At 43.3% G+C, this 25,322-nt stretch overlaps 1 protein-coding gene across 8 annotated transcripts in view; it reads right to left on the bottom strand.

The window, feature by feature from the left end:
- Positions 1-931: 931 nt before the first annotated feature.
- LOC135401107 (mitogen-activated protein kinase kinase kinase 15-like) overlaps positions 932-25,322 on the bottom strand; it is a 32,340-nt gene continuing 7,949 nt past the window's right edge. For 4 of the 8 annotated variants that reach the window (XM_064633285.1, XM_064633290.1, XM_064633291.1 and 1 more), the window contains exons 9-35: positions 24,483-24,653; positions 23,702-23,974; positions 23,539-23,626; positions 23,340-23,411; positions 22,401-22,570; positions 22,034-22,208; positions 21,592-21,853; positions 21,403-21,506; positions 20,722-20,860; positions 18,879-18,940; positions 17,506-17,571; positions 16,615-16,715; positions 16,450-16,518; positions 16,245-16,303; positions 13,561-13,633; positions 12,134-12,217; positions 11,015-11,180; positions 10,573-10,632; positions 10,335-10,413; positions 7,184-7,263; positions 6,403-6,508; positions 6,153-6,303; positions 5,984-6,082; positions 5,173-5,252; positions 4,995-5,089; positions 4,830-4,906; positions 932-2,536 (exon numbers count right to left, since the gene is read on the bottom strand). In XM_064633285.1, coding sequence (XP_064489355.1) covers positions 2,467-2,536; positions 4,830-4,906; positions 4,995-5,089; positions 5,173-5,252; positions 5,984-6,082; positions 6,153-6,303; positions 6,403-6,508; positions 7,184-7,263; positions 10,335-10,413; positions 10,573-10,632; positions 11,015-11,180; positions 12,134-12,217; positions 13,561-13,633; positions 16,245-16,303; positions 16,450-16,518; positions 16,615-16,715; positions 17,506-17,571; positions 18,879-18,940; positions 20,722-20,860; positions 21,403-21,506; positions 21,592-21,853; positions 22,034-22,208; positions 22,401-22,570; positions 23,340-23,411; positions 23,539-23,626; positions 23,702-23,974; positions 24,483-24,653 — 3,031 coding nt within the window. In that variant the 3' untranslated portion in view covers positions 932-2,466. The remainder of the gene's footprint in view (positions 2,537-4,829; positions 4,907-4,994; positions 5,090-5,172; positions 5,253-5,983; positions 6,083-6,152; positions 6,304-6,402; positions 6,509-7,183; positions 7,264-10,334; positions 10,414-10,572; positions 10,633-11,014; positions 11,181-12,133; positions 12,218-13,560; positions 13,634-16,244; positions 16,304-16,449; positions 16,519-16,614; positions 16,716-17,505; positions 17,572-18,878; positions 18,941-20,721; positions 20,861-21,402; positions 21,507-21,591; positions 21,854-22,033; positions 22,209-22,400; positions 22,571-23,339; positions 23,412-23,538; positions 23,627-23,701; positions 23,975-24,482; positions 24,654-25,322) is intronic. The other 4 variants (XM_064633288.1, XM_064633286.1, XM_064633289.1 and 1 more) reach the window with 4 other exon arrangements.

Here is a 25,322-nt window from a genome sequence, read left to right as displayed (position 1 = left end):
GTAACTGAAGCCTGGATAAATGAAGGCAAATTGCATGGACTGGAATCTGTCGGCACGTTTTGTGTCCGGGTAGTGCGGGGATCCGAATAAGTGAAGCCTGGACAAACGAGAGTTGACTATAACTGCTTCCGGTGGGGACGCGTGCCTCTATTCCGTTTTTTACATTCCCGGTCGATTAAAGTTAGTAGAGAGCTGCTGAGCGTGCCACAAACAGAAAAAGAACTTCGGTAAAAACACGTGGAATTTTCTACACACTATCAACGTTTGAGCAACCCCGGGGGCCAGTCTGCATAGATATTAAGATTTCTAGACTCATTCTCAACAGCCTTGGCAAGGCTTTGACCACTGCACTGAAAAGGTTATTGGGTGTGAGGCTGAACTTGGTTACTGCTACAGGTATGGGCTTGCCCGTGCTGCATCAGAACCTTCAGTTTGAAAGAGTAGATTTCCTTTGATTCGAGTAGAGAATTATTAGCTTTGGAATTTGACTCAACAAAATTATTAACTGAAATCTGAATATTTGCAGAACCCTGCACAAGGCATCTATGGTAATTGTTGCTCAACATTGTCACTCTGTTTAGTCCACATCGAATTCTAAATATACCCCTGCTGTTGCTGACCACACATTATTGGTATCTCCTAATGCCTGCTGTGCATCATAGGGTACGATGCCTTATACTGTACTGCCTTGGTAAGACTTTCCAAAAATTAGGAGCTCCCGTGTCTAGGCATACCTGTGCATCCTGAGTCAGAATAGGGTCTTTTTTTTTTTTTTTTTACAGAGCATTGGCACATCGTTTGTATCAGTTTTACGTGCTGCTCTGCTTCTGTAGGGATGAAAGTAAAGCAACTGTAATGCAGCTGTTTTGCCTGACGACCACGTGAGAGCCCAGTAACACTGGCAAAGCTGTAAAACCCAGAAACGTGCAAGTGGATAAGAACTGAATCTTTATAACTTTCAACATTGCAGTTCATGATTGCTCAACGGCGAAAATTCTCTTCGAGGCACATTGATCATTTCCATTCGTTCAAATAGTACATAACAGTAAAAACATGTTGCAACAAGTACCAAAAGTCGGTCAGCTGCAGTTCGCTGGGGTAAAAACATACCAAATAGAGGAGTACTCTATGACTGCCATTCAATCAAGCATCACAATGAAAACAAAAACCTGCACAGAAAGATAAGGGGGCTAACAACCTTTATGTAACAATGGCTACTGTATTGCTAGATGGATGGTATGCTTCAGTGCTACCTAAAAATACTGCGAGATCTCATAACAGCGCTAGGATTTTGATTCTTGTGGCATTGTACATTGGTGGTGTCTCCTGAATGTGTACCTACAATGTTGAACCCCCATTTGCACAACCAAAGTTCTGTGGCGCATTTCAGTTCGATGATGGGTGATGCAGCTGATGCCTGTAAGTAGACAGTCTGCTACTCATGCATAGTAATTTGTCGGTGTGATGAGGCCAGTATTACAAAAAAAACAATCAATCAATCAATTCAGTGTCAAAGTCAACCATCTGCAACATTGATAGTACTGATGGGTGGCTGAGAAGAAAAAGGCTAATGTTTGAAATGGTAAAAAAAAACACACACACGAAGTAAACCATCTGCAATGTTAATGTGCTTCACTCTTGGGTGTCCATGTTTCTAACCCTGAGACCATATACAGCAAAAAATACAACAACTCAATTTTCGGCTGCTTTGAATGGCACATCCCTTGATATTCCTCCACTATATAGAGCTTTAATATCTGTGCATGGGGGTCACCATATTTACATGGTCATTACTTTTGTTGACACATTTGTACTTCCTTCAAGGTGGAGTGTTACTTTTCAGTCACTCTTCTTTAACGTTTAATTTTGAAGCATAGTATAGAAAATAAGAAATACGACAACATGTTTGACGAGCAATTAGGCTGCAAGCAGATTACAATTATTTCCGGTGACTTCAAGCTATGGTTATGGGTAACAGAATGATGAAGAGTGCATGTCTTGGGCTTTTCATGTCGTGTGGTGCCAACTCTTACAGGGTTGCACACAGCTCTCTCATGCCATGGTGAGAGTGTGGCACTAAGAAAATTGCAGCATACGCAGCACATAACAAAATACACTTGCAGAGCATTGTGCGAGAAAGTTTGCAAGCAGAAAAATACAGTACGTGCAACTCCTATGACCAACTTATGACGAAGTACCCATTTTGTGTTGTCAAGTTGTGTTCTACTTGCAGTTCACCATCTTTGTCAATGTAGTTAAACAACTTTGCAATAACAACTTCACATCTGATGACGTAATAGGAGAGTTTACACTATGAGTGCAGATAATGAGAAAAGTGGTGCTACAGTCACTCAATGACAAAACAGAAGCAGAAATGTGCATTGGCTACACCTAGCTGCACTTGTGGCACTCCGGTGATGCAGGATGATCATGATCAGTCATTGAGGATGAATGTTTAATCGTTGTTTATGAAGGCAAGGACCTCTGTTCCCTGTATCGCTGTATTGCTTTCCAAATCCGCAGCTCTGGGCCCAGCCTGTAAATTCATGATTGGTTATTAGTAAGGCCCCTGGTTTTCTGCTGCTTCAAAATTCTGCGGCACCGACTCGTAAATTCTGTGATTTTCCACAGCACTGCTTGAAATGGGAAACACTTTATGTTCTTGGATAATGTGGGAACAAAAACATTTTATAATATTACAGCTTGAAACCACTGTTGTGGCTCAGCATTATATATACATGATACCTTGTGTTCTCCTCTGACAAAGACCAGGGTTTGTCACCTGCAATCATTTTATACCTGCTGGAAGATTTTTTAGCACCTACAGAGTTTATAGGAAGATTATAGGAAGGAGCTCACGATACATTCCCTGTGGAAGTTACAGGACACCCTTTTTGTTTCTTGGCTGTAGGCCTTATTTACGAGTCTTTAAAGGGGCCGTAAACAGGTACAAAAGGTGCACATTTCTTTGCGTTATATTACTGAAACTTAGGCTCCTTGCAATTACTAACGCTCCTGAAACTCCTTGCAATTACTAACGCTCAAAAACAAAAGGCGCTTGCATACGGATGAAATATTCACTGCACTCTTTCGCATTTTAGCTCCGCCCTGCGCTATAACTTTACGTAATTTTGACATAGCGCTTTCCTCACCAATTACGACAGAGTTTTCCACGTATGATTTTATTTCAAATGCGGAATAGGACTAGATGAACGTGAAAAAATCCTCTTTGTATCAAAACCTAAACAGTTACTGCCTCAAACTGAAAAAGAAATGCGTTTAATTTAGGTATCATACACGCACTACGTTTTCTGGGCAGTAGCACGCAGCACACCACGAGCGCGAATGAATATCCGGGACTACAGTACCGGAACCTTAGGTACGTGTGCGATGGAACATCTTCGTCATCTTCGAATGGTTCCGACAACTGGGCTGTCGTACTTTGGTTGGAGCTGCGCGACATCGCGTCACCAGCTCGCGTGGTACAGTGGATAGCATGCTGGCCATGTCACGTCGTGACTGGGAGGACCCCAGGTTCGAATCGCGTCATGTGATAGCAGCCCAACTGTTGACGTTTGTGCCAGCCGGAGATGTTGAAGATGTCATGACGTTGAATTTTGGAACCACGGAGCGCAAAACGTCGTTTCACACAAACAAACTGAGCGCTCCGACTCACAGCTGATAACGAAGTATGTTTATTGGCTGGTAATTTGAAACGTCATGTCTGCAGCTCGGCCCCCCGATTGGACGGCAAAACGCTACGTAGCCATGTGACGTATGCGTGGTGGAGAGGAGCTCGCTGGTTACTCATCTTTGAAAGCAGTTATATGGGTCAATGAGCTGGCAGGCACCGAACGAAATGTACATTTGGGCATTATGATCTGCGTTCTTTTATGGGGTATCATTATTTGAGAAATGTTTGGTGGCCTGTTTACGGCCCCTTTAAAGGCAAGACATCAAATCAAAGTCCCCCACTGCCACCGCTAAACTGCACACGGGAGGGACGCCGCCTCTTCCTCAGGCAAAGTATCCACAATAAACTTGGGCTAACGTTATCTAAAGCTAAACTGCAATCTGTCTGTGCTGGTCCTGCAGCAGGGGCAGTTTTGTAATGCAGGCTTCACCTCATGCAGGGAAGCTTCAGGTGAAGCCCACTTTCGGGAGGTGTCGTTCGTATTCGGCGAATAGTCCGATATTCGGAAATCCGAATATTGGGCATTCGAGTCGCGGATGAAGTAATTCGAGCGATTTATATTTGATTCGAATTTGAGAACTCGAATATCCGCACACCCCTAAAAATATGGGATTCCGCGATATTTCCCTTATTTTTCTTCCGCGATATTTCGCGGAATCGCGGAAAACCCAGGGCCTTAGTTATTAAGCCACCAATATTTCAGAAGCGTGACAGAAAACAGGGAATAACACAGTAGCAGAAGCACCAAGTTTGTTCTGCACAGCTGTGACCTCTTTGTCACGTTTGATGCTGCAGTCCATCGCATCAAGTCTTTGTAGTGTCGCACGTTAGCCGTCCCTCCCACTAGTGCTCTTCCCCTAAAGTATGTGCTTATAAAAGGATTGATTTCTTTTGATACGAATTTCGGATGATACCAATATTTTCCGTCACCCCATGAGAGAAATTCGCTGGTTGGGCAAAGGGAATCCGAAATATCGAGCGACGGGGCTGCATGGTGTCTGAAATTTTGGACGTTCTTATACATCAACTCTATGGGACCCGCGTCCGTTCCGTGAACGAGTCCGAATAAAAGAGCATGTCCGAAAAATTGGTCGACGTCTGTATACATAATTATGATGTCAGAACACAGCCTCACCTTAGGCCAAGCCTCCTCAGATCTTCTCTTGTCATCAGGTTTAGGACATCATCCTTCGTGAACTCCTCTCTTGCAAACTGAATATCCGTGCAGAATATTTTTAGATTACGATAAAAAGTTGAGGTTGTTCCGCAACACCAAACGTAAGCATCTGGCATCACTTACAATATCAAGACATTCAGAATCCATTCCCAGGTCTCTCAACCACTGCATCAGTTCGTCATCGTGCAATGACTCAGCCTTATAAGAGTTCATTACGACTGAAATAGTGCACAAATGTATGTTGTGACACCTAGTGTTTTGAAAAGTGCCAGAAACTAATTGTATATAAACTGGCACTTACTCGAAGGTACCGAAGATGAGGGGCCTGAGAGGGTAACACTTGATTCTCTGCTGCTTGTTGATGGTTGGTTACCCCTAACGCTGAAATGCAACAGACCGCATTATGGCACAGTGTACACACACTGAACTCTACAATAGATTAGTAGTTAAATGAAGTACATTTTGCGCACTGTGTTTTCGGGTTTTTATGTTTTTTGAAAAATTTTTTTTTTTTAAGGTGCTGTAAATCAGGTGATCTTGGGTGGAAAAGCAGATTTTCGGGTTGAAAACAAAAGAGCGCTCCTTGCATTTTAGGTTACCACAAGATACGAGACAGCCATGCTGAGTGTGCATAGAGCCTGAAGTTTTTCGGGAAAATTCGGGAGTGCTCTAAATTCACGTGAATTCGTGTGAAAAAACTTGCAGTATGCTAAATTCAGAGAGAATCTGGCTCAGTTACTCAAACTAACTGTGCTGGTTTGGTACAAATGGTGATGTAACTGCATTTGCTGCCAAACAAGTTAGTGTGCATTCCTACAGACATCTCAGTGAGGGCAATTTGTCGGGTAAAAATCGGGTTTCACCCTAAAGAGGAAACCTTCAATGCAGGGTGCAATTTCGGGAAAAAATCGGGTTGAGCCCTAAAACTTCAAGCTCTAAGTGTGCATTGCTTAGCATGTGGCAGTGCCCGTATTATTGGCTGAGTTTTTTTCCACTTTTACCTTATGTGACAATGATGCAAATCAGGGCGTAGAAACGGGCTTTACCCCAAAAACACAGTGCTCTGAGTATATTTATATCACTACAGTGAGATCGAATTGGATGTGTCGTACCATCCTTCGATAAACTGCCTTTGTTGTGTCCGACTGTTGAGAATAGACTTCAAAAGATCTTGAAGTATCAATTCATTCGTGTGGATTGCATCCATTGTCCTAAAGATGACAGCAGTATCTTAGAACAGCATACCAATGAAGGAAAGAATGAGAGGGGGCATTTTGGTACCTTCGTGCTTCTGACTGAATTTCATAACCTTGACCCAGGTTATTTGCTTGGCGTGCCACACCATGTGATTTTGCAGAGTTTATGGTGGAGACACCGGATGTAGAACCAGTGTCGTCCTCGTTTCCTTCACCATCTTCCTGTCCCCGAAGGTCTATAATAGCATATGAACGATGACATTGACATGCGTGAACAAAACTCCTGAAGAGGAAAGACAAACTGAGTCGCATAAAAAGATCAAACCAAGCACTACCGGGGCGAAGAATTTCGCTTGCATACTGAGCTGCATTCATCACCAAGCTGTCAAGGGCAAACATCCAGTGAGGTTTTATGCTCTGGTTCCTGAGAACTTCATTCACCTGGAAGAGTGTAATTCTATTTAGTACACAGCTGCAGGTATGGTATCTTTAGAGCCTGAAGTTTCAGGTTTAAACACGTTTCTTCCCTGAATTTGCACCCCGAATTGTAGGTAGCCTCTTTAGGGTGAAATCCGATTTTTACCAGGCAAATTGCCCTCACCGAAACGTCTGTAGGAATGCACACTAGCTTGTCTGGCAGCAAATGCAATTACATCACCGTTTGTACCAAACCAGTACAGTTTGTTTGAGTAATGGATCCCGATTTCTCCCCGATTTTAGCGTGCTGGAAGTTTTTCCACACGAATTTGCGTGAATTTAGAGCACATGTTGATTTCCCCAATTTTACCCCCCAAATTGTGAACAAAAAATTCCAGAAAACTTCAGGCTCTAGGTATCTTTAACAGTTTTACACTGTGAGACAACACAACTTTTTGAAAAGCATGTGTGAATGAGAAGTAAGAGTGCAAATTACCGCAGAACAAAAGTGGGTTTAAAGGAGCAGTGGGGTGACATCTAACATGATTCAAAACACTGTCTCATTCATTGATTAGTAAATCCTAGATTAAGCTGGGATGTTGTGCTACTGAGCTTTAAATACAGGAGGAACATCTTAAGAATAGGAACACTTTTGTTGTCCCTTGAGTGCTGAAAGGAAACAATCGCAGTAGTACTTACAGCACTCTGGAAGAGGTACAAGGCAATTCCGACTTGGTTTATGGCTTTTGGATCGAACTTGACATCTTCCTTTAATGCTCCTGTAACCGATAGTTGTTCAGGCTATCTTACCCCTTTTCTCTGCAACTATTTCATGTAATTGAGATTTCATATTGTACATAGAAAGACATAGAATCCTATACATTGCTAAGTGAAACAAACATCATGTTCCTCAGTAGATGTATCTTTAAGTCATCATCTCAGGCAGTCATCAATCACCCCGATTCATAATGTTCGGGCTTTTTCAAATGAAAAATTTGAGTAAGAACAGTGCCACAGACTTTCTTTGCACGTCAAAATTTTGATTGTTATCATATGCACAAGGTTATGAAAGTACACATATGCTCTAGCTTGGCCAAATAGAGAAAAATTATTCGTGAAACGTTGTAAGGCATGAAGACTTTTCCGTGCGGAAGTATCGGGAAGATTTCACAGGAGCGGTACTTCTGGTTGCCACTGTTTGTAGAACAATAGTACACCTTGTGTTATTTCCTTCTACAAAGACAACAAGATGACTACCTGTTCATTTTCAACTAGTAGTTCAAAACTACTCATTCAAAACTGAATTGAATTTCAATGATGTGTTCTTACTGGATATACAGTGGAACCTCGTTAATACGTACGCGCTTAAACGGTAGTTCCGGTTGAACGGTAGTTGTGCCGAATCCCCGACGCGACTTTCATGGAAGCCAATGTATTTTCCGCCCGTTAAACCGTAGCAAGAACTGGGGAAGAAACCTGCCACTCAGCGGTCCACTCCTGATCGAGAAGGCCCAACGTTTTGCCTTGCAGTTGAACCATGACGACTTCGTGTGCAGCAGTGGTTGGCTGGCAGGATTCAAGGCCCGGCACAGCATCAAGGCACGATTGGTATCCGGCGAAGCCGCAGCGGCAGACATAGACGGTTCCCACGACTGGAAGAACGGAAAGCTGCAGGAAATTCTCGGTGGTTATGCTCCCGAGGACATATTCAACATGGACGAGTCTGCGCTATTTTACAGACTTCTGCCTGACAGAACCTTGGCATTCAGAGGCGAGGTCTGTACCGGCGGGAAACACGCCAAGGAAAGAATCTCCACTGCCTTTGGGGTCAACATGACAGGTAGCGAAAAGCTGCCACTCCTAGTCAGCAGAAAGGCTGCAAACCCAAGGTGCTTCAAGGTAGGGAAGTTGCCGTCTGCATGCTTTACCGAAGCAATGCGAAAGCATAGATGACTTAGAAAGTCTTTGAACAGTGTGTGCGACTTTTGGACCGGCGGTTCACGGCAAAGGGAAGGAAGATAGTCATAGTTAAGGCCCTCTGTTTTCTGCTGCGGCAAATGCAAAATTCCGCGGCACTGACTCGTAAATTCCGCGATTTTTCCGTGGCGAGCAGTCAACAGCTGCATGAAATGGGAGACACTTTATTTTCTTGGATAGTGTGGGAACAAAAAATGTTATAAAATTACAGATTCAAAGCACTGTTGTGGCTCAGTATTACATACATGATACCATGTGTTCTCATCTGATGCTGTGTGTCGCCTGAAATCATTTTATACCTGCTGAAAGATCTTTCAGCATCTACAGAGCTCATAGGAACTTTATAGGAAGGAGTTTACAATACATGCCCTGGGGAAGTTACATTTTTAGTACACCCATTTTTGTTCTTGGACTGTACTCATTATTTAAAAGTCTTAACATCGTGAAGCCAACCTCCCAGATATCAAATCAAAATCTGCCACTGCTACCGCTAAACTGCATACGGGAGGGACACCGCCCATTCCTCAGGTGAAGTATACACAATAAACTTGGGCTAATGTTATTTAAGTTAAACTACAATCTGTCTGTTTTGTCCTGCAGCATAAACAATTTCGTAAAGCAGGCTTCAATTTTGTAGGGGCGGCTTCACCTCATGCAGGGAAGCGTCAGGTGAAGCCCACTTTCAGGAGTTGTCGTTCGTATTCGGCGAATAGTCAAATTATCCGGAAACCCGAATATTGGGTATTTCAATTCGCGAATCGGATACTTCGAGTGATTGATATTCGACTCGAATTTGAGAACTCTAATATCCGCACACCCTTAAAAATAAAGGATTCCGTGAAACTCTGTGCCAAACGAAGGATTCCGCGATTAATTCCGAATTCCGCGGAATCACGGAGTCGCGGAAAACGAAGGGTCTCAGTCATAATGCTGGACAATGCATCGTCCCATGCCCAGCTGGAGAACTTGACGTCCGTGGAGTTGGCCTTCCTGGCCCCCCAACACGACTGCGATTGTTCAGCCCCTGGATCAAGGGGCGTTTCGCTCCGTGAAGCAAATCTACAGGAAAAATATCATGCGCAGGATCCTGCTGGCGATGGAAAATGACAAGACCTACACAATTGATCTCCTCGGCGCAGTTCATTTGCCACAGCATTCGTGGCAGCAGGTGGAACCTTCGACAGTTCCGAACTGCTTCCGACGTGCAGGGTTCATGGTGTGCACGGACAGCACAGTCCAGGGTGAGGACAGTGAGGAGGACAACGCCGACGACGAATGTGAAGGCATTCTTTCGGAGTTGCTGGAGCGCCAGGGTGCTGCAGACAGTGTGCAGTTCGATGTGTTCCGGGACATTGATAACGGCGTGGAAACGTGTCCCGACTGGTCGGACAGTGAGATTGTCGCCTCTGTGATAAGTGAGTCGTCGTCCGCCGCAAGTGGTGATACAGACAACGACGAGGACGACAGAGGAGAGATTGAAGATTCGGAAGGCCCGTCAGTTGCAGAAGCTGCGCAGGCATTGGAAATTGTGCGGCAGTTTGCCGTAAGGAGGGGACTCCTCGAGGAGCTCGGCAGTGGGCTCGGCGCGTTCGAAAAGGTGGCGATCGACGCAAGGCAACCTCGGCGTCAAGCTAAAATCACCGACTTCCTTGTGGAAATCGAATAAATGCCCATGTGCTATGCTTTTTTGTGCTGTGCTCGACCTGTTTGCTTCAACCGCGCAGGTAAGCGAGCAATATTTCATGATTTCGGTTAAACCGTACTACCGGTTAGTACGTAGTTTTTTCGCGTTCCCGGCCAGGTACGCACTAAACGAGGCTTCACTGTACCAGAACTCAGCTGAGCAAGCAATTGGCCAGCACCAAGCACTCACCTATTATGTGTTGAAGAGAGGCCTTATTTGGCTCGCTTATGTAACCTTTAAGGCCATGTAAGATGGCTTGAAGTTGTTCCTGCACAGTAATAAAAGATATGAGTCAACACAGTCATGCTTCACAGTACCTGCTTGCACTTTAAGCTGTACCTTGTACATCAACAAGGACATTTGGAGAAATCAGTCAGCAAAAAGAGAGCGAAGCAAATAAAGCATTCACTTCGAAAAAGACACTTACTTTCGTTATAAGCAGGTCAGGCACATCATGCTGCAATTTGCCAGACCATATATCCAGAATCTGAAACGAAAGAGAAAGTGGACGATTATGCTGTGTTCCGAACAATTTATAAGCACTTAAGTATAAGAGTGCAAACTCTTATACCGTATTTTAGTTTTTGTACCGTATAAATGCTCAGATAGTTTTCTACTTCTAAGAATAAGCGGAGCACCATTTTGTGATGCACCACATGCAAAAGTTTAAGGGTATAGTACCATATTTCTTTCAGGGTTAGCAGTCTATGAAAGAACCTTAGATAGCAAGATTTACCTGGCACAGTACGAAGGTAAAATCATGTTATTCCATGCACATATAAAACGTAACAAATTTGACATCAGGGCTATTGCTGAAAATCAGGTTTTGACATAATCGTTTACGATATATGAAGCCCTGTGCTGCCTACCTGATCAGCATCCTCTTCCAGAACACGCACTATTGTTTGCCGCCGCTGGGAATCCTTTTTCAACAAGTAGAAACCTCCCTGTTCTTGGTCTGTTCCAGGACTTTCAACAGGGGGACTCAAGAGTCCGGAACTGCAGCGACGCATCCCCGTTTCAGACGTCTCTGAACTTCGATTGTACGACAGCAAAGCAGGAGCAACACAAAGCGTTAATATTCAGCAAAGCAACTTCAGTACTAAAAGCAGTGGATGCAGGTGGGTTGGTGAGACAGAGCTTCAAAAGTGAGCAACGTGGTCAAGAGCGCAACAAAGGTGCGCAAGTAGGTATAATAATGCACCATGAAGAGCTGTAAATATTCGTAATAGGGTGCAGAGAACGGCACACACAACACAGAAACAGACAAACTCAGCAAGCACTCGCTTACAACGAGTTTTACCTAACACTCAACACTTATTTATATACACTCGATGAAGCTGCCATATCTAGTTCCTTATCAGTTCCACCTGCTTTCCCGTCACCGCGATAGCTTGCGCGCTTATGCAGTTATCGTCGTTCTTGATAAACACTGCCTCTATCAACTCTTTTTATCCCATTCCCCGCCTTGTACAAAATTTTACGTTCCTGCAACCGCACCTGGTGACATGTTGTTTCAACGGTGTAGGTAAACAACTATATAAACTTCTTTGATGTTCCAGAAGGCGGATGTTTATACACCGACCAGTTTGCCCTATGTATACACTGCAGCATGTCATCTTAAACTGATAAAATAGAGTTCATAATAGAGTTCCCTGTACTACCAACGGGCCGCTACTATTCCGTTACTGAACAGTACAGCTCAGGAAACAAAGATGACACATTCATGCAATCACGCTATAAGGTGATTCTAATAATTAACATCAAGGTGGTGGTCCATTCCATTGATTAAATTAGTGCTTTATACATGTAGATAATCTCTAAAGGTGAAGAAAGTGATAATTTTTTATCGGCCATTTGGGCGTCTGGATGTAGGCAGTACGATTACTGAGGGTGGGTGGGTACATGCTCAAAAATGAATTTTCATATCGGGTTAGGACAGCCAGGCTCAGCAAATAATGTGAAAAAAAAAAAAGCTTTTGCCATACCTAAATGAAAACGTAGACGGAGACCTCGGTATCGCATCCGACGGGCTTGTGGCAGCCACTGTGGCGCTAAGAAGAAATGACGTCCTGAGACAAGAGACAAGTTACATAGGAAGGGAAAGGAAACAAAGCAAAAACAGAAGATTAGCATGTGCATGCCATGCATTGCAAGGCAAACCAGAAGCAACAAACTGAGTATTCAAAACGAGTGAATCGTAACGTAACTGAAGCAGACGCCACACGTCTTCACAAATGCATTGCACAAACTTGGCTCATATTCTTTTTGTAATGTATTAAAAACTCTGATGCATGACTTTAGAAGGGTAAGGAAGTGACTTAATATGTGGCACTTTATGTTACTGGTTCGTATACCATGTAAATGCAACAAGGAATACTAGTAAAAGATGGTGAACAGCAACGCCGGAATTCCGTTTGATATCTAAAAAATGTGAGAAATCATTTTTCACGCAGCTCCGATGAAGAGCAGGTTAGGCTCGCATTAGTAGATTAGTGTTCATCCTTTTACTCCATGTTCACACCAAAGCGCAACTCTGGCCAGGGTGCTGTGAAGACGTCAGCAGAGGGAGATATGGCAGCAGGGAGGAGTGGGACAACTGGGATTAGTACGCGAAAAGCTTCAGGGCAACTGTGCCCACAACTGGCTCAAAAAATTTCCTGAACACCCAGGGAAAATCTCAAACAGGACAGTCGGTGCCGGGGCTTGACCCTGCTACCTCCCACTGCTCAGGCATCAATTTGGTCGTTCTGCTGGTGTTAAGTGTTAGCCATAATGTGGCCAGTGAAATCACACAAGGCATACCACGTTCTTAATGGCATCACTTTGACATTGCATCAGACTAATGAATTCCAGAGCCCATCAGTGTTAAGAATGTGCGTGGCACAACCACCGCTTATAGCTGTCTCGAAAACAAGTACCCAAGTCATCAAAGAACTCAACAAAGGCACCTTATATTTTATGTTGCTAGATGCTGATGGATTTATATTTTTGTATCTTTGTGTGCTAGCCACAGCTTGGTTGCTCCCCATCTTGGCATGGACACTCTGAGCTGCTCTGATCACTATGGTAATAATAGGCATTGCAGAAAGACGTAGCCAGAATTCCACTCTGACAAGTCGGGTAATAATTGATCAATTCATCACTGCTATATTGAACCAATCCAGGTTTCAGAATTTTGACCTGTGTGTCCTTTCTAGATAGATGAAAGTTTGCCTTTCAGGTTATGTCACTGGAGTGCATGCTGGCAAGTGGAAGGGTTAGAAAGTAAAACTAGAAACGATGAAATGAGATTGCCTGTCCCAGCAGTGGGAGCAGCTATTGTAGGGGAAATTATGGAAAAGGCAAATGATGCTTGCAAGTATGACATCCCAGCAACATTTTTGTAACAAATGAACATATCAATGTTGCTCACCCATCTTCGCCAGTGCTTGCAAATCGAGACACTTTCTCTGGTTTCTCCAACCTTACTGCTCGGTCTGCTGGAACTGGGAAAAAAAGAAAGAAAGAAAAATACAGTCGAGCCCGTTTATAACGATATTGACGAGAACGCGAAATCTGATCGTTATATCAGAGTACCGTTAGAAACGAGCTTTCGAGAAATTGCCGCTCGGGTTCGCGCAAACGAAGTCGATCGCCACAAGTAGAACGCCGCTGAACATGCGCGTTTGTTGGGAGCACAGAAGCATTTTATCTAGCTCAGAGGCGGAGAGTTTTCATTTTCCCAGGGGGGGCAAGGGCGCACCGCGAAATAAGTACTCTCGCAGGGGGGGGGGATATGTTTATTAAGAAAAAAAAGAAAGGTAAACCAGATGGATGCCGGTGTGTTATTCCAAAAAAAGTGAAATGGGGAAGACAAAAAAGGCAAAGAAAAAAAAAGCAACAGAAAACAAAAAGACGGAAAGACAGGGAAAAGAAAAATGAAGAACACAAAACTAAAGCTGAAGAATCACACACTCTGGTGGGATCTTATGATGTATGCAGAACTGGTATAGAAATAAGAGGAAGGAAGAACAGAAAAAAAAGAAAAAGAAAAAACACAGAGAACGTAAACAGTGAACATGTGCACAACTGAAGGCATTACGCCTTTGAAAACTGAGTGCAAAAGGAACAACATGCATTGAATCATCGGTGTTTGACCCGAAATGCGCGCAATGTTATGAATATGGTCAATGAAATGGAGCAGCGGGAGCTGAACCCGCTCCCAACGAATATGCGTTCCGAAGATTCTACCGTTACACCTCACTGGCAGCTGCTGGTACCTTTTCGACTGCTTCGTTTCATTGATCTGATTGCTTTGGGCGAAATTCAAGCTATGTGTTTTGTCATTCTCTGTGTTTCTTCGCCTCACCTTCTACTGTGATAATGAGAATGGTGGGCTGATACATATTTTACGAATTTTTGGGGTTGGTTCCTCTTCGCTCTTTTGACCCGGGCGCGCCGAGCCCCGAAGGTTGGTGTCAGTCTCTTAGCGGGACTTCCCGGGGGAGGCGGCGCCCCCCCTAGTTCATGTTTCGGGGGGGCAAGGGCCCCCGCGCCCCCCCGCAGTCGGCGCCTATGATCTAGCTGACTCAGCTGTGCGTCCAAAGCTTTTGATAACATAACCGCCGATATCTTGTGAGGCGCCGCACCTTTTGCGATTGACGACCTCATTCATTGCTCGTCTTCCAATGCCGTAGTCATCATCATTCTCACGATCGGGACTGCGAGGCCCATCCGAATGCGCTTCAGTCACGGAAAATCCGTCGACGCGTGTTTGGGTGGTGACACGCAGCGCTCTGCCAATACACGTTTTCGAAGCCGCGGCACTTCACAACGCGGTTTTGCACCAGTACGAAACCCGCAGAGCGCATGTAACTTATAGGGTCGAGCCACGCGTCTTTCCCCGTCAAAAAGCGTCTCGAAACCGCGGACGCCATCGTAGCAAACACGCAGCAAAAGAAGAGGAAAAGCTTGAAGACGAGAGGACGAGAGCACGAGAGAACGATGTGGAGAGGGAGCAACCTCCTCTACTTCTCGCGAGCTTCTTCCGCCCTTTCGAAGTCGCGTGCCTTGCAACGCACGCATCTAATCCCCGTCAGTCATGCGCGGAGAAGCGCTCTGCGTTCTCACTTTAGCGGGCATGGAGGCGAAGGCTCTTGAAAATGCCAGTGTAATTTGTTTTCAGTGGAATGGTGCAATCTTGCTTTCTAATTTTCACGCGTTTTACCGGCCGCCGGGAGGATTCCGATCGCTATATGCGAGCAAGCGCTTTCGCGGCGATCGTTATATCGATGTTTTGTTTACATGTAGTTCAATGGGAGAGCTGACGGGAACCAACAATTCGATCGCAATATCGGAGTTATCGTTCTATCGAAGATCGCAATAAACGGGCTCGACTGTAATAGCAACAAGCTGCTATGAATACCACCATCAATGCAATATCAAGGTATTGAGGAGGTGGATTTCTGATATACTGTATAGGGAGTGGAGTTTTAGGCATTTACCTATAAATGCCTAAACGCGTCATTTTCCGGGTTGCATGCCTTTTATCGACTCTATTGAATTGTGGCCTTTTTTTTAGCATTGCAAAGTAATGTAACAGCCTTTCTTTAGAGATGCAAGTGAGAGCGCCTTTCAGGCTAATGCTGAATGCTGCATTTTGCTTTTCATTTCTGCGTGTTTGCGCCTTTTGTTTCTTTTTTTTCTGTTTTCCTTCAGTACCTTGGTTTGCCAAAATGAACTATTCATGCATATTTGATCAAAAGGTTTGCTCTTCCTTGGCTTTTCAATATCTTCGAGAGCGGAAAACTAAAAGTATTATTCAACATAGCGTGGTTCCCGGCCGCCTCAGCATTCGTGTACCAGAAGTCAAAGCAAAAGGAAAAGGGCGTACGAGATTAACGTGCCTATTTTTGCATTTTATTGCCTATTTTGGTGCTTTTTGAGGGCCTAAACGCCAGCCTATTTCCGTCGTTTTTAGTGCCTAAATTTCCGGGCCGTAGTGATACATATATATATGTTTGCTACTCCACATTCACTAATACATCTTGTTTTGTGTGCTGTGAAATGGATGAGGAGAAATTAAACTCCTTCTCTGTTGATTTGTGCACACTTTACCGGAAATGCTTCGACTGAAGTCAGGTGCTGGTGGGCGTGGCTTCTTCTTTCTGTTCATGCTGCACATAAATCGTGCAACATACTTTAACAATCAACACTGATCTCAGCTTTAGTGCAACTACCACACAAGGAACGTCAACTATGACAACTACGTAGCCTGTAGCACTCTGCACAATGCTTTGCGGCAAAACAGAGTGAAACTTACTCTGTCAGGAAGGGGTCCTCCAAAAGTGCTGCAGCTGTTGCCCGCTTTGCAGGATCAGGTTCAAAGCACCTAATTGTAAACGATGACCACAAGTTATTCGAGATTAGAGTTGAAATGTACACGAAACACGTCAATATACTTTATATTGCTGTATGGAGAGCGTACCTCTTTATGAATTTTTGTGCTTTTTCAGAAAGGCATTCTGGGATCTCTGGGTGGATCTTGAAGCAGCCAACTTTGAACATTGCGGCTTGCGGTGAGCCAAGCTAAGAGACACCAACAGAGAACTTTACACTTGTTGGAATAGCAACTCTTCTCAGTGAATGCAAAAAGAGCACACAGCCGAGTGTTCCTTTCAAAATGAACTCTACAGAATATGAGCATTTCCGAAGGTGTATATTTTATTAGCTCTGTTGGCTTTTAGCACAGCTGAACGACAGAGCACAATAATGATGCAAACAAGCTTGCTTCCTCTTCAGGAAACTTTGCATATTACCGCGGTAGGTGTCTTGTAAAATATTTTTGTTTTATATTTCATGTTAGCACCACAAAGCAACTGTGGCTATGAGTGGACAGATGGAGAGAGGAGTGGGGGGGGGGGGGGCAGGGGGGGTTAGTATGCATGCTATGTATGCATCCAATGTATAAAAGAATGATTTGTGCGTAAGTTCACAGGATCTGGAAAATCGATAAATGAGTCTAGGCAAAAATAACATGGCATTTTGTGAGTATGAAACCTAGATTGTGTCTGTGACAAATAGATAAACTAGTCTAGTACTTATATTGGGGGACTTTTCCATTTAAAGCAGTAATGTCAAAAAGCGTTTTGAGGCAAATAATTACACCCGTGACACGAGAGAGTGAAACAATGTCATGAACCGATTTGTAAAAGATACCACAAAGAACACCACATCTCAAGATAGTATTGTTATCTAAACTTAAAGACATTATCTAGTTATCACCAGCAAATGCAAATGAGTTTTCATGGTACAACTATAAAAATATAAAAATTGAGATAATAAAAACCGAAAAAGCCTTCGAGTAGGGCATGCATACCTCTATAAATGGAGTCTGTCCTGTGGCCATCTCAACGACTGTGCAGCCCAGTGACCAAATGTCTGCCTAAAATGGATTGACAATGACATATTCTTGTTGCACTCCATTACTCATTAGAATTTAAAAAATGAAAAATGGGGTTCCTAAACATTAGTGTTTACCGTAGTGCAGAATGATCTAAAGTAAGGGCCCATTAGCCACATTAAGTGCTACTTAATGTACAGTGCTCGCAAAAAGATAAACCAATGGCTAGAACCAGGATAAACAAACAAGATATGACAACAGAAACCAAAATACAGTGCAATCTTGTTAATCCGAAATTTCTTAATCCAAACTGACGATCAGGTCTTGATAAAGTCATGTACATGCCTATGAGGGAAAACATCAGTAATTCAAAAATATGCATGTGTGCAACGGTTTCTTCAAATGTGGCTGCCCGGGCATGCTCGCTGCTTGGAAGTGCAGGCCATGCGCTGCCTGGTGTGTCAGAGATACCTTATAAAATGGTTAAAAAGCAAGCGAGCTGGTGGCTAAGATCCATGACGAAAACCCGAGACTGGGAAAAAGACGAAAAACAGACGACACAACACAAAGTCTCAGTCAGTCATTCAAAGTCAAAGTCTATTGAGACTTTGTGTTGTGTCGTCTGTTTTTCGTCTTTTTCCCAGTCTCGGGTTTTCGTCATAGAGATACCTTTACCTATTGAATATTAAATTTTCTTATAACTAAAGAAAGTAAGATATTATCACATTATTAAACAAATATTGAATTTTCTAATATATACTCAATTTCTTATAAAAGCAACAGTAAACGGGAGCAAAGGAACACATCGCCTTAATGGTGCACGTACGCGCAACCTGCATGGAATGATCCCGCTTACTTCTCGTCTGCAAAGTAAGCAAGCAAGCCTCACTATTTCGTGCTGACTACACATCCACGAAACATGCAGCAATTCAATATTTTCTCAATATGGGTTGGTGATATTCGCATGTGTGGGATTCACGAGTGGGTTTGAGCTTAACATCACATACAACGTTTGTAGGGTCGCAGCTGAAGGAACGAATGCAAGTGTGTAAAAGATTATTTTCTGCGCTGAGCTGTTTATATGCTCGCTCAAATAAACATTCTGGAAAAAATGAGCTTCTTATATATCCTCCATTGCGTGACCACAAACGTGCGGCAAGGCCTAGTGAGCCATAACGCGTCTGTGACGCAGCTAGTATGTGCTGTCACTGTGTCAAACCCTCATTCAGAGTGGCTCCCCTTAGTTTGAACTTGGCTTTATTCGAACAACAAATCTTCAGTTGCCTTTGAGTCTAAATTAACAGGGTTGCACTGTACGAGCTGGTGCAGCTAGAATGAACAATACTCACCGGGGGACCATAGCCTCTCTGTCCATTGTCAATAACTTCTGGTGCCATGTACTGAAATGTTCCTGGAACAATTCCACAATTCAGTTGTAGGCAGCACTCTGGCAGATGTCAGTCTTAATATAGCAGCTTTCAGAAAAATTTTCTACTCCTAACCTCCTTTCCTCATGTAATGAGACACATTATCGGTGCAAAGTGTGTGCTCACTGGCTGTAAAATGCTCTGTGAGCTCAGCCCTTTTTGTGCATTTTTTTACATGTGCATGACATAATTTATGTGTTTATTCATCTTCATTTGTTAATTATGAAACATATTCATGTAAGAGTAGACATAATTAACAAATGACTTACATGAATATGTCTTATATGAGGCAAACACTGCATAGAAGTTTAGGTACTGTACGTCGACAACAAGGATGTATGTGATGCAATAGCAAGGATACACTCATTCAGGTGCATAAATGCATTCTAAATTTAATTGATTTATTGATGAAAGACTGATGTAATATGCAGGTAATAATGCAATTGTCGTTGATCATACTACAGGGAGCCCAAAATTATTATTACATCGACATTTCCACAGCTTCGGCTTTCACTGAACGAGATGTTGTGTTCAGGTAATTGCAGTAAATTTACATGTAAGATGTGCCAGCCTAATTGTGTGGCGACATACTGCACATCATAGGCGCCGACTGCGGGGGGGCGCGGGGGCCCTTGCCCCCCCGGAACATGAACTAGGGGGGGCGCCGCCTCCCTCGGGAAGTCCCGCTAAGAGACTGACACCAACCTTTGGGGCTCGGCGCACCCGGGTCAAAAGAGCAAAGAGGAACCACCCCAAAAATGTATCTTGCAATTCGTAAAATATGTATCCGCCCACCATACTCATTATCACAGTAGAAGGTGAGGCGAAGAAACACAGAGGATGACAGAACACATAGCTTGAATTTCGCCCAAAGCAATAAGATCAATGAAACGAAGCAGTCGAAAAGGTACCAGCAGCTGCCAGTGAGGTGTAACGGTAGAATCTTCGGAACGCATATTCGTTGGGAGCGGGTTCAACTCCCGCTGCTCCATTTCATTGACCATATTCATAACATTGCGCGCATTTCGGGTCAAACACCGAGGATTCAATGCATTTTGTTCCTCTTGCACTCAGTTTTCAAAGGCGTAATGCCTTCAGTTGTGCACATGTTCACTGTTTACGTTCTCTGTTTTTTCTTTTTTTTCTGTTCTTCCTTCCTCTTATTTCTATACCAGTTCTGCATACATCATAAGATCCCATCAGAGTGTGTGATTCTTCAGCTTTAGTTTTGTGTTCTTCATTTTTCTTTTCCTTTTCTTTCAGTCTTTTTGTTTTCTTTTGCTTTCTTTTTCCTTTGCCTTTTTTGTCTTCCCCATTTCACTCTTTTTTTTTTTGAATAACACACCAACATCCATCTGGTTTACCTTTCTATTTTTTCTTAATAAACATATCCCCCCCCCCCCCCCCCCCGCGAGAGTATTTATTTCGCGGTGCGCCCTTGCCCCCCCTGGGAAAATGAAAACTCTACGCCTCTGCTGCACATGCTCAAGGAGAATTATGTTCAAAGACTCATAAACATATAATCTTTCCTCAATAAGCTGGGTAACAATGAGTGGATTACTGGGTTATGTTATTCTGAGGCTGTGCATCCCATACTGTGTCCAGTAATGTATAGCAACAATTTTCTGTCCACATCATGCGCTTTGCCGATGCTAAAGCTGCCATCCACATTGTCCTGTAATGTTCCTTGGGTAAAGCTGGTATCTAAATTTTTGTCACGCACCGCATATGCTTCTGCAGACATATTTGAGGCATGGCCTCATACCTGCAAATGTTTCTGTCACTGGATTGATGCCTGCAAGCCGCTTTGATGTGCCAAAATCGGTTATCTTGAGTCCTCCAGTGTAAGTGTTAACCAGAACATTATCACCCTTGATGTCTCTGTGGACGATACGTTGGTCGTGCTGAAAGGTAAGAGAAATACTATATTCTTGTGGAATCGCCATTTTTCTAATTAGTAAGATTCTGGAAACATTACCCAGTGGTACCTGCAATAGAAGAGTGTATGAGTGTGCAAATAATATTCAGAATGAAGAGGGAGTTAGCTACTACATATAAGATCTCAGATAACTGCAGTTTTCTTTGGAGCAGTGCTGAATGTTAGGCAAGAATCGCTGTCACTTCATAATTATCAGAACAGTAATACAGCTCATACAAACACTGTCAAGAGGTTAAACTCTCTTAATTTGAACTGATGCTTGGGTCCTGTCAAAGTCATATACTATTTGAGTGGGGAAAAACGGCTGGTAACTCAAACATATGGACATGGACATTTACCACAGCTGCTTATGTTTGATGGTGTGCTCATTCCATGTTTTATTACTATCCACACAAAACACATACTAGTTAATGCATGGATTACAGTTTCAGGATGTCAACACTTGCACTCTTCTAAAAGGTGACAAATAAACAAGCAACCCACACAAGAATGAAATGAGCAACTTACCAGGTACTTCAAACCTTCCAGTATCTGTTTGGTATAAAAGGCGATTGCCGGCTCATTGTTGGAAAGTGGGCCCCACTTAACCCTCAGAAGCTGAGATAAGCTGCCTAGGATTTTGCGAGAAAAGATTAGAGAAGGAAAACAAATAATGCAAAAAAAAAACTATGTAAAGGAACAGTTGCATTAACGTACCTCCTGGAACTCGTTCCATAAAGATCTTCACAACACCTTCCTCGCTGACTGAGCCGTGGTATTGCACTATCCTGCGATGCCTCAGTTGTGAATGAAGCTTAATTTCTTCATGCAGTGGTTGGACCTCGCTCAGATTTTTCTCCGGGATTTCTTTGATGGCAATTTTCACTTGCGTCGTGAGGTCTCGAGCAGCATAGACCACACCGTACGTCCCTCGACCCAGCGTAATTATCCTTCCCTGGTCATCTCGTTCATACTCGTACTGCACATCAGGACATGTGTCAGATTGTTTTGGCACTTCATTAAATGATCTATATAATAACGTAATTCTTGTTCCTGAGCTTTATAAGGTTCTGTCCCCCTCCCCCCCCAGGTACACTCAGGAACCATATTTAAGTAAAAACGGCCACACAGTATTTAGTGGTGAAGGGCATAACCTCACCTGTATACAGCTGGATCCCATATCAGAGTCAATGTCCATTACCTCCTGATCTGCCATTGTTCGTACAAGCTCGTAAAAACGGTTTTTAAGTTGCTCAGAAGGGAAGAACATTTGGAAGTCATCAGAATTTTGGTGAACGTAGAGGAAAAGGCAGCGTTCGTCCCTCTTATACAAGCTGAAACGAGGAAAAGCTCAACGTCAGATCGAAAATAATGGGGTAAAAAAAATTAAGAGACTGTTAGTTTAAACACTTGCGAAAAATAAAATAAAGAAAAAAGCAACTGGCTTGACCTTACATTGGACACATGTTACATTAAACAGGCGTGCTTGCAAACGAAATCCAACAATGGTGAAAAGCTATTCCCACCTGACACTTCTGATGGCAGATGCATTGAAGAGCCACTCGTGAATCTTTCTACACTTGCCCTTGAGTGTCTCAAGGCAGAGATTCCTCACTTCAATACTTTTCTCCTCAGCATCAGTGTTCACTGTGACATAGCTTGGCATCAAAACCTTGGAGGGCTCGGACACCAAAATCTAGAAGTGAATGCCCCAGCATGTTTTACACTTGTCTGTAGCAGACAGCCATTTGCAAAAGGTAGGATAGGCTGAACTCGACTGAAACTGTAAGTAAAGTCAGCCTTATTTTTAGGCTAAGCAGGAGGGTAATGGATTATTCAGCTTTGATAGTACTTGTAGTATATTGTGCATATTGAGGCAAACGACCGTGCTAAAATTGTCAAAAATATCTTCAATGTAACACATTAAAACTGAGGCAAATATGAACTTCGATGAGGCTAAAGCAACCCTAGATGCAAAACCAGACACAACTAGGAACTTTCACAGATGTTACTTTTCACATATAGAATGCACGGGTGAAATCAGACATGATACATTTATTGAAAAAAAAAAAAAAAGCATAAAAAGGCAGCTGAGATTTATTTTTCTTGGTGCACCTCAGCTGAAGGGCCAAATGTGTGTTCTGAGCCAGTGACTTGCTATCCTGGTATATGGTAGTATTCAACATCAAAGGGAGGGTATTGATGACCACTAAATATATGTGTGTGTCATGTTCGTTATGGAACTGTGCCTTTAAGTTGTTTTCACCCTGATTTCACCCTGCCCTGGTTCTCTGTCTTGGTTTCTTGGTATGATCTTTTTGCTGTCTTAGATACATCCCTCATCAACATAACAATGCTAGTCGCTGCTTTGCTTCTATAGCTTTAGAAGGGAAGTTAGTAAACTGTCAGAGGAAAACTGTGGAACTGTCACTACAGTGCTATGGACACAGAAGAAAATCACTTACAGGAAATCGTATCATATTCTCAATGTCTGAGCAGTAGGCGGCGATGAAAAATTCAACCCAAAAATCAAACACCTGCAACAGTCACATTAAGACATAACAAATGCGTTCATCATGCCACTTGTGATAAAGGCAAAACAGAAGACTGTAAAAATAATTGTAAACAAATACTGGATGTCAATACATAACATTTGGCATTCACCTGTTCTTCAGCTGATTGTTCAGCATCTTCAGGACGTTTTCGAAAGTAGCTAATGAGCCTAATATTTCCAAAGGTAGACTTTAAATACCTGTAAAACACAGGAAAGGGCTTGAGGCCTGAGAATGACAGCATACGAAACGGTATCGAGAGCATGATTCCCTACCAATCTGGAGGCTTCAGCCTGAACATGCATTCCGCCGCTTGAATTGCTTTACCGTAGTCCTCAGCTAAAACACTGATTTCAAAGAATGTGGCAACATCCCAATAGTCTCCTAGGGAGTCTAGGCTACCTTTCAGTCCTATTAAATGGTTGAGCCGTAGACTGATTTGCTGCAGCTCTGATGACTCAGATAGCTCGTGGCCATCAATGACAAGTAATGTAGCCAGATTTACCCCAGCGTACTCATTTGACTGCACTTCGAAACCTTTCCTGTACCTGCGGATGAACGAAGAGAAAACAGCTTGTGTCAGAGTTATATGACACAACTGCACGTAAGTATCGAGGGACAGTGCACATGTGTCCGAAATAAACCAGTGCAGCATAGAGATGCATAAATATAGAAATTCTGAATATCAATATTGAATATCGCTTACAAATATTGATATTTTATTAATGTCTGCAAGAAACATATTGGTTCCATCCCTAGTACAGTGTATTTTGGGTAAGACCTGATGTCACCCCGATATCCCACACCCAAATCGATCTATGGCCATTGTCGACTTTAAGAATCCCTTTTGTCTTTACAACTGCTCTCCTCCAAAACAGTGTGGAAACAGCACAGCTTCTGCAACATACAAGTGCTAAACTCTTATCAGTATGCTGTACACACATCTAGGACCACACACTGAAGCTTTCGAACATCTTGTGCAGTCTGTAGCGCTTGCCCTCGGCTTGTTAACTCATGCATACGATTTGATGCAACTGTATCGCCTTTTCTCCTTACCAATGAATGGCATTTTTAAGGCTTTCCTGGTCGGTGTAGTTGGACTCTACAAACTTGTCCTTGTAGATACGCCCACAAAGGCACAACATATCAGGTACATGATTTTCTTGTTTTTGGAGGGCGGCAGTTATGACTTCCAGTGCACGTTCCCGATCTCCAGGCTGATTACGTCTGCAAGGTGACAGGCATAATCACAGAGAGGCATAGAAGCGCCACTTCCACGGAAGGTTCTGACATTTTCCGCGTTAGACAAAGTGGCTTAGATGTAGGTGAGCTGGAGGACGAGCTCCATACTGAAAGTGCCTGAGCAATGGATGGAAGACAGAAGACACAACACGAAAACACACCACACAAAGTGCTCCATCCAGCAATGTGTGTGTTCCTGCGGAAAATAAACGTTGCTGGCCTGAGAGCTTTGTGGTGTGTTTTTTCGTGTTGTGTCTTCCGCCTTCCGTCCATTGCTTAGGAACCTAGGGTATGGAGCTCAGAATATTGCAACTATTATTCTATATGTATATGTCACGACCTACTAGTTTATAACGACCATGCCATAATTAACAACCCCTATGAGGAGCCCGTCCGCACGATTCGCCAGGGGTGCTACTCACCAGCCCACGAGATCTACGTCATGATTGGACAACGGAAATTTGAAATTTCAATGTGCAGAAGCGGGTGTACGACTACCGTAGCAGATGACAGCAACAGCTCCTATGAAAACGCGTGGAATGGTGATGATGATAATCAACTTTAAAAAGAAGCAACTTCCGTGGGATGTCCACCGCTTGTGCAAAAATACTGAGGTAAGCAGAAGTTCAAAGTATTGCAGAAATTGAGGAAGCA

Source organism: Ornithodoros turicata, chromosome 7 (assembly GCF_037126465.1).
Source record: "Ornithodoros turicata isolate Travis chromosome 7, ASM3712646v1, whole genome shotgun sequence".
Taxonomy (NCBI): domain Eukaryota; kingdom Metazoa; phylum Arthropoda; class Arachnida; order Ixodida; family Argasidae; genus Ornithodoros; species Ornithodoros turicata.
This window is presented reverse-complemented; position numbering and strand designations above follow the sequence as displayed.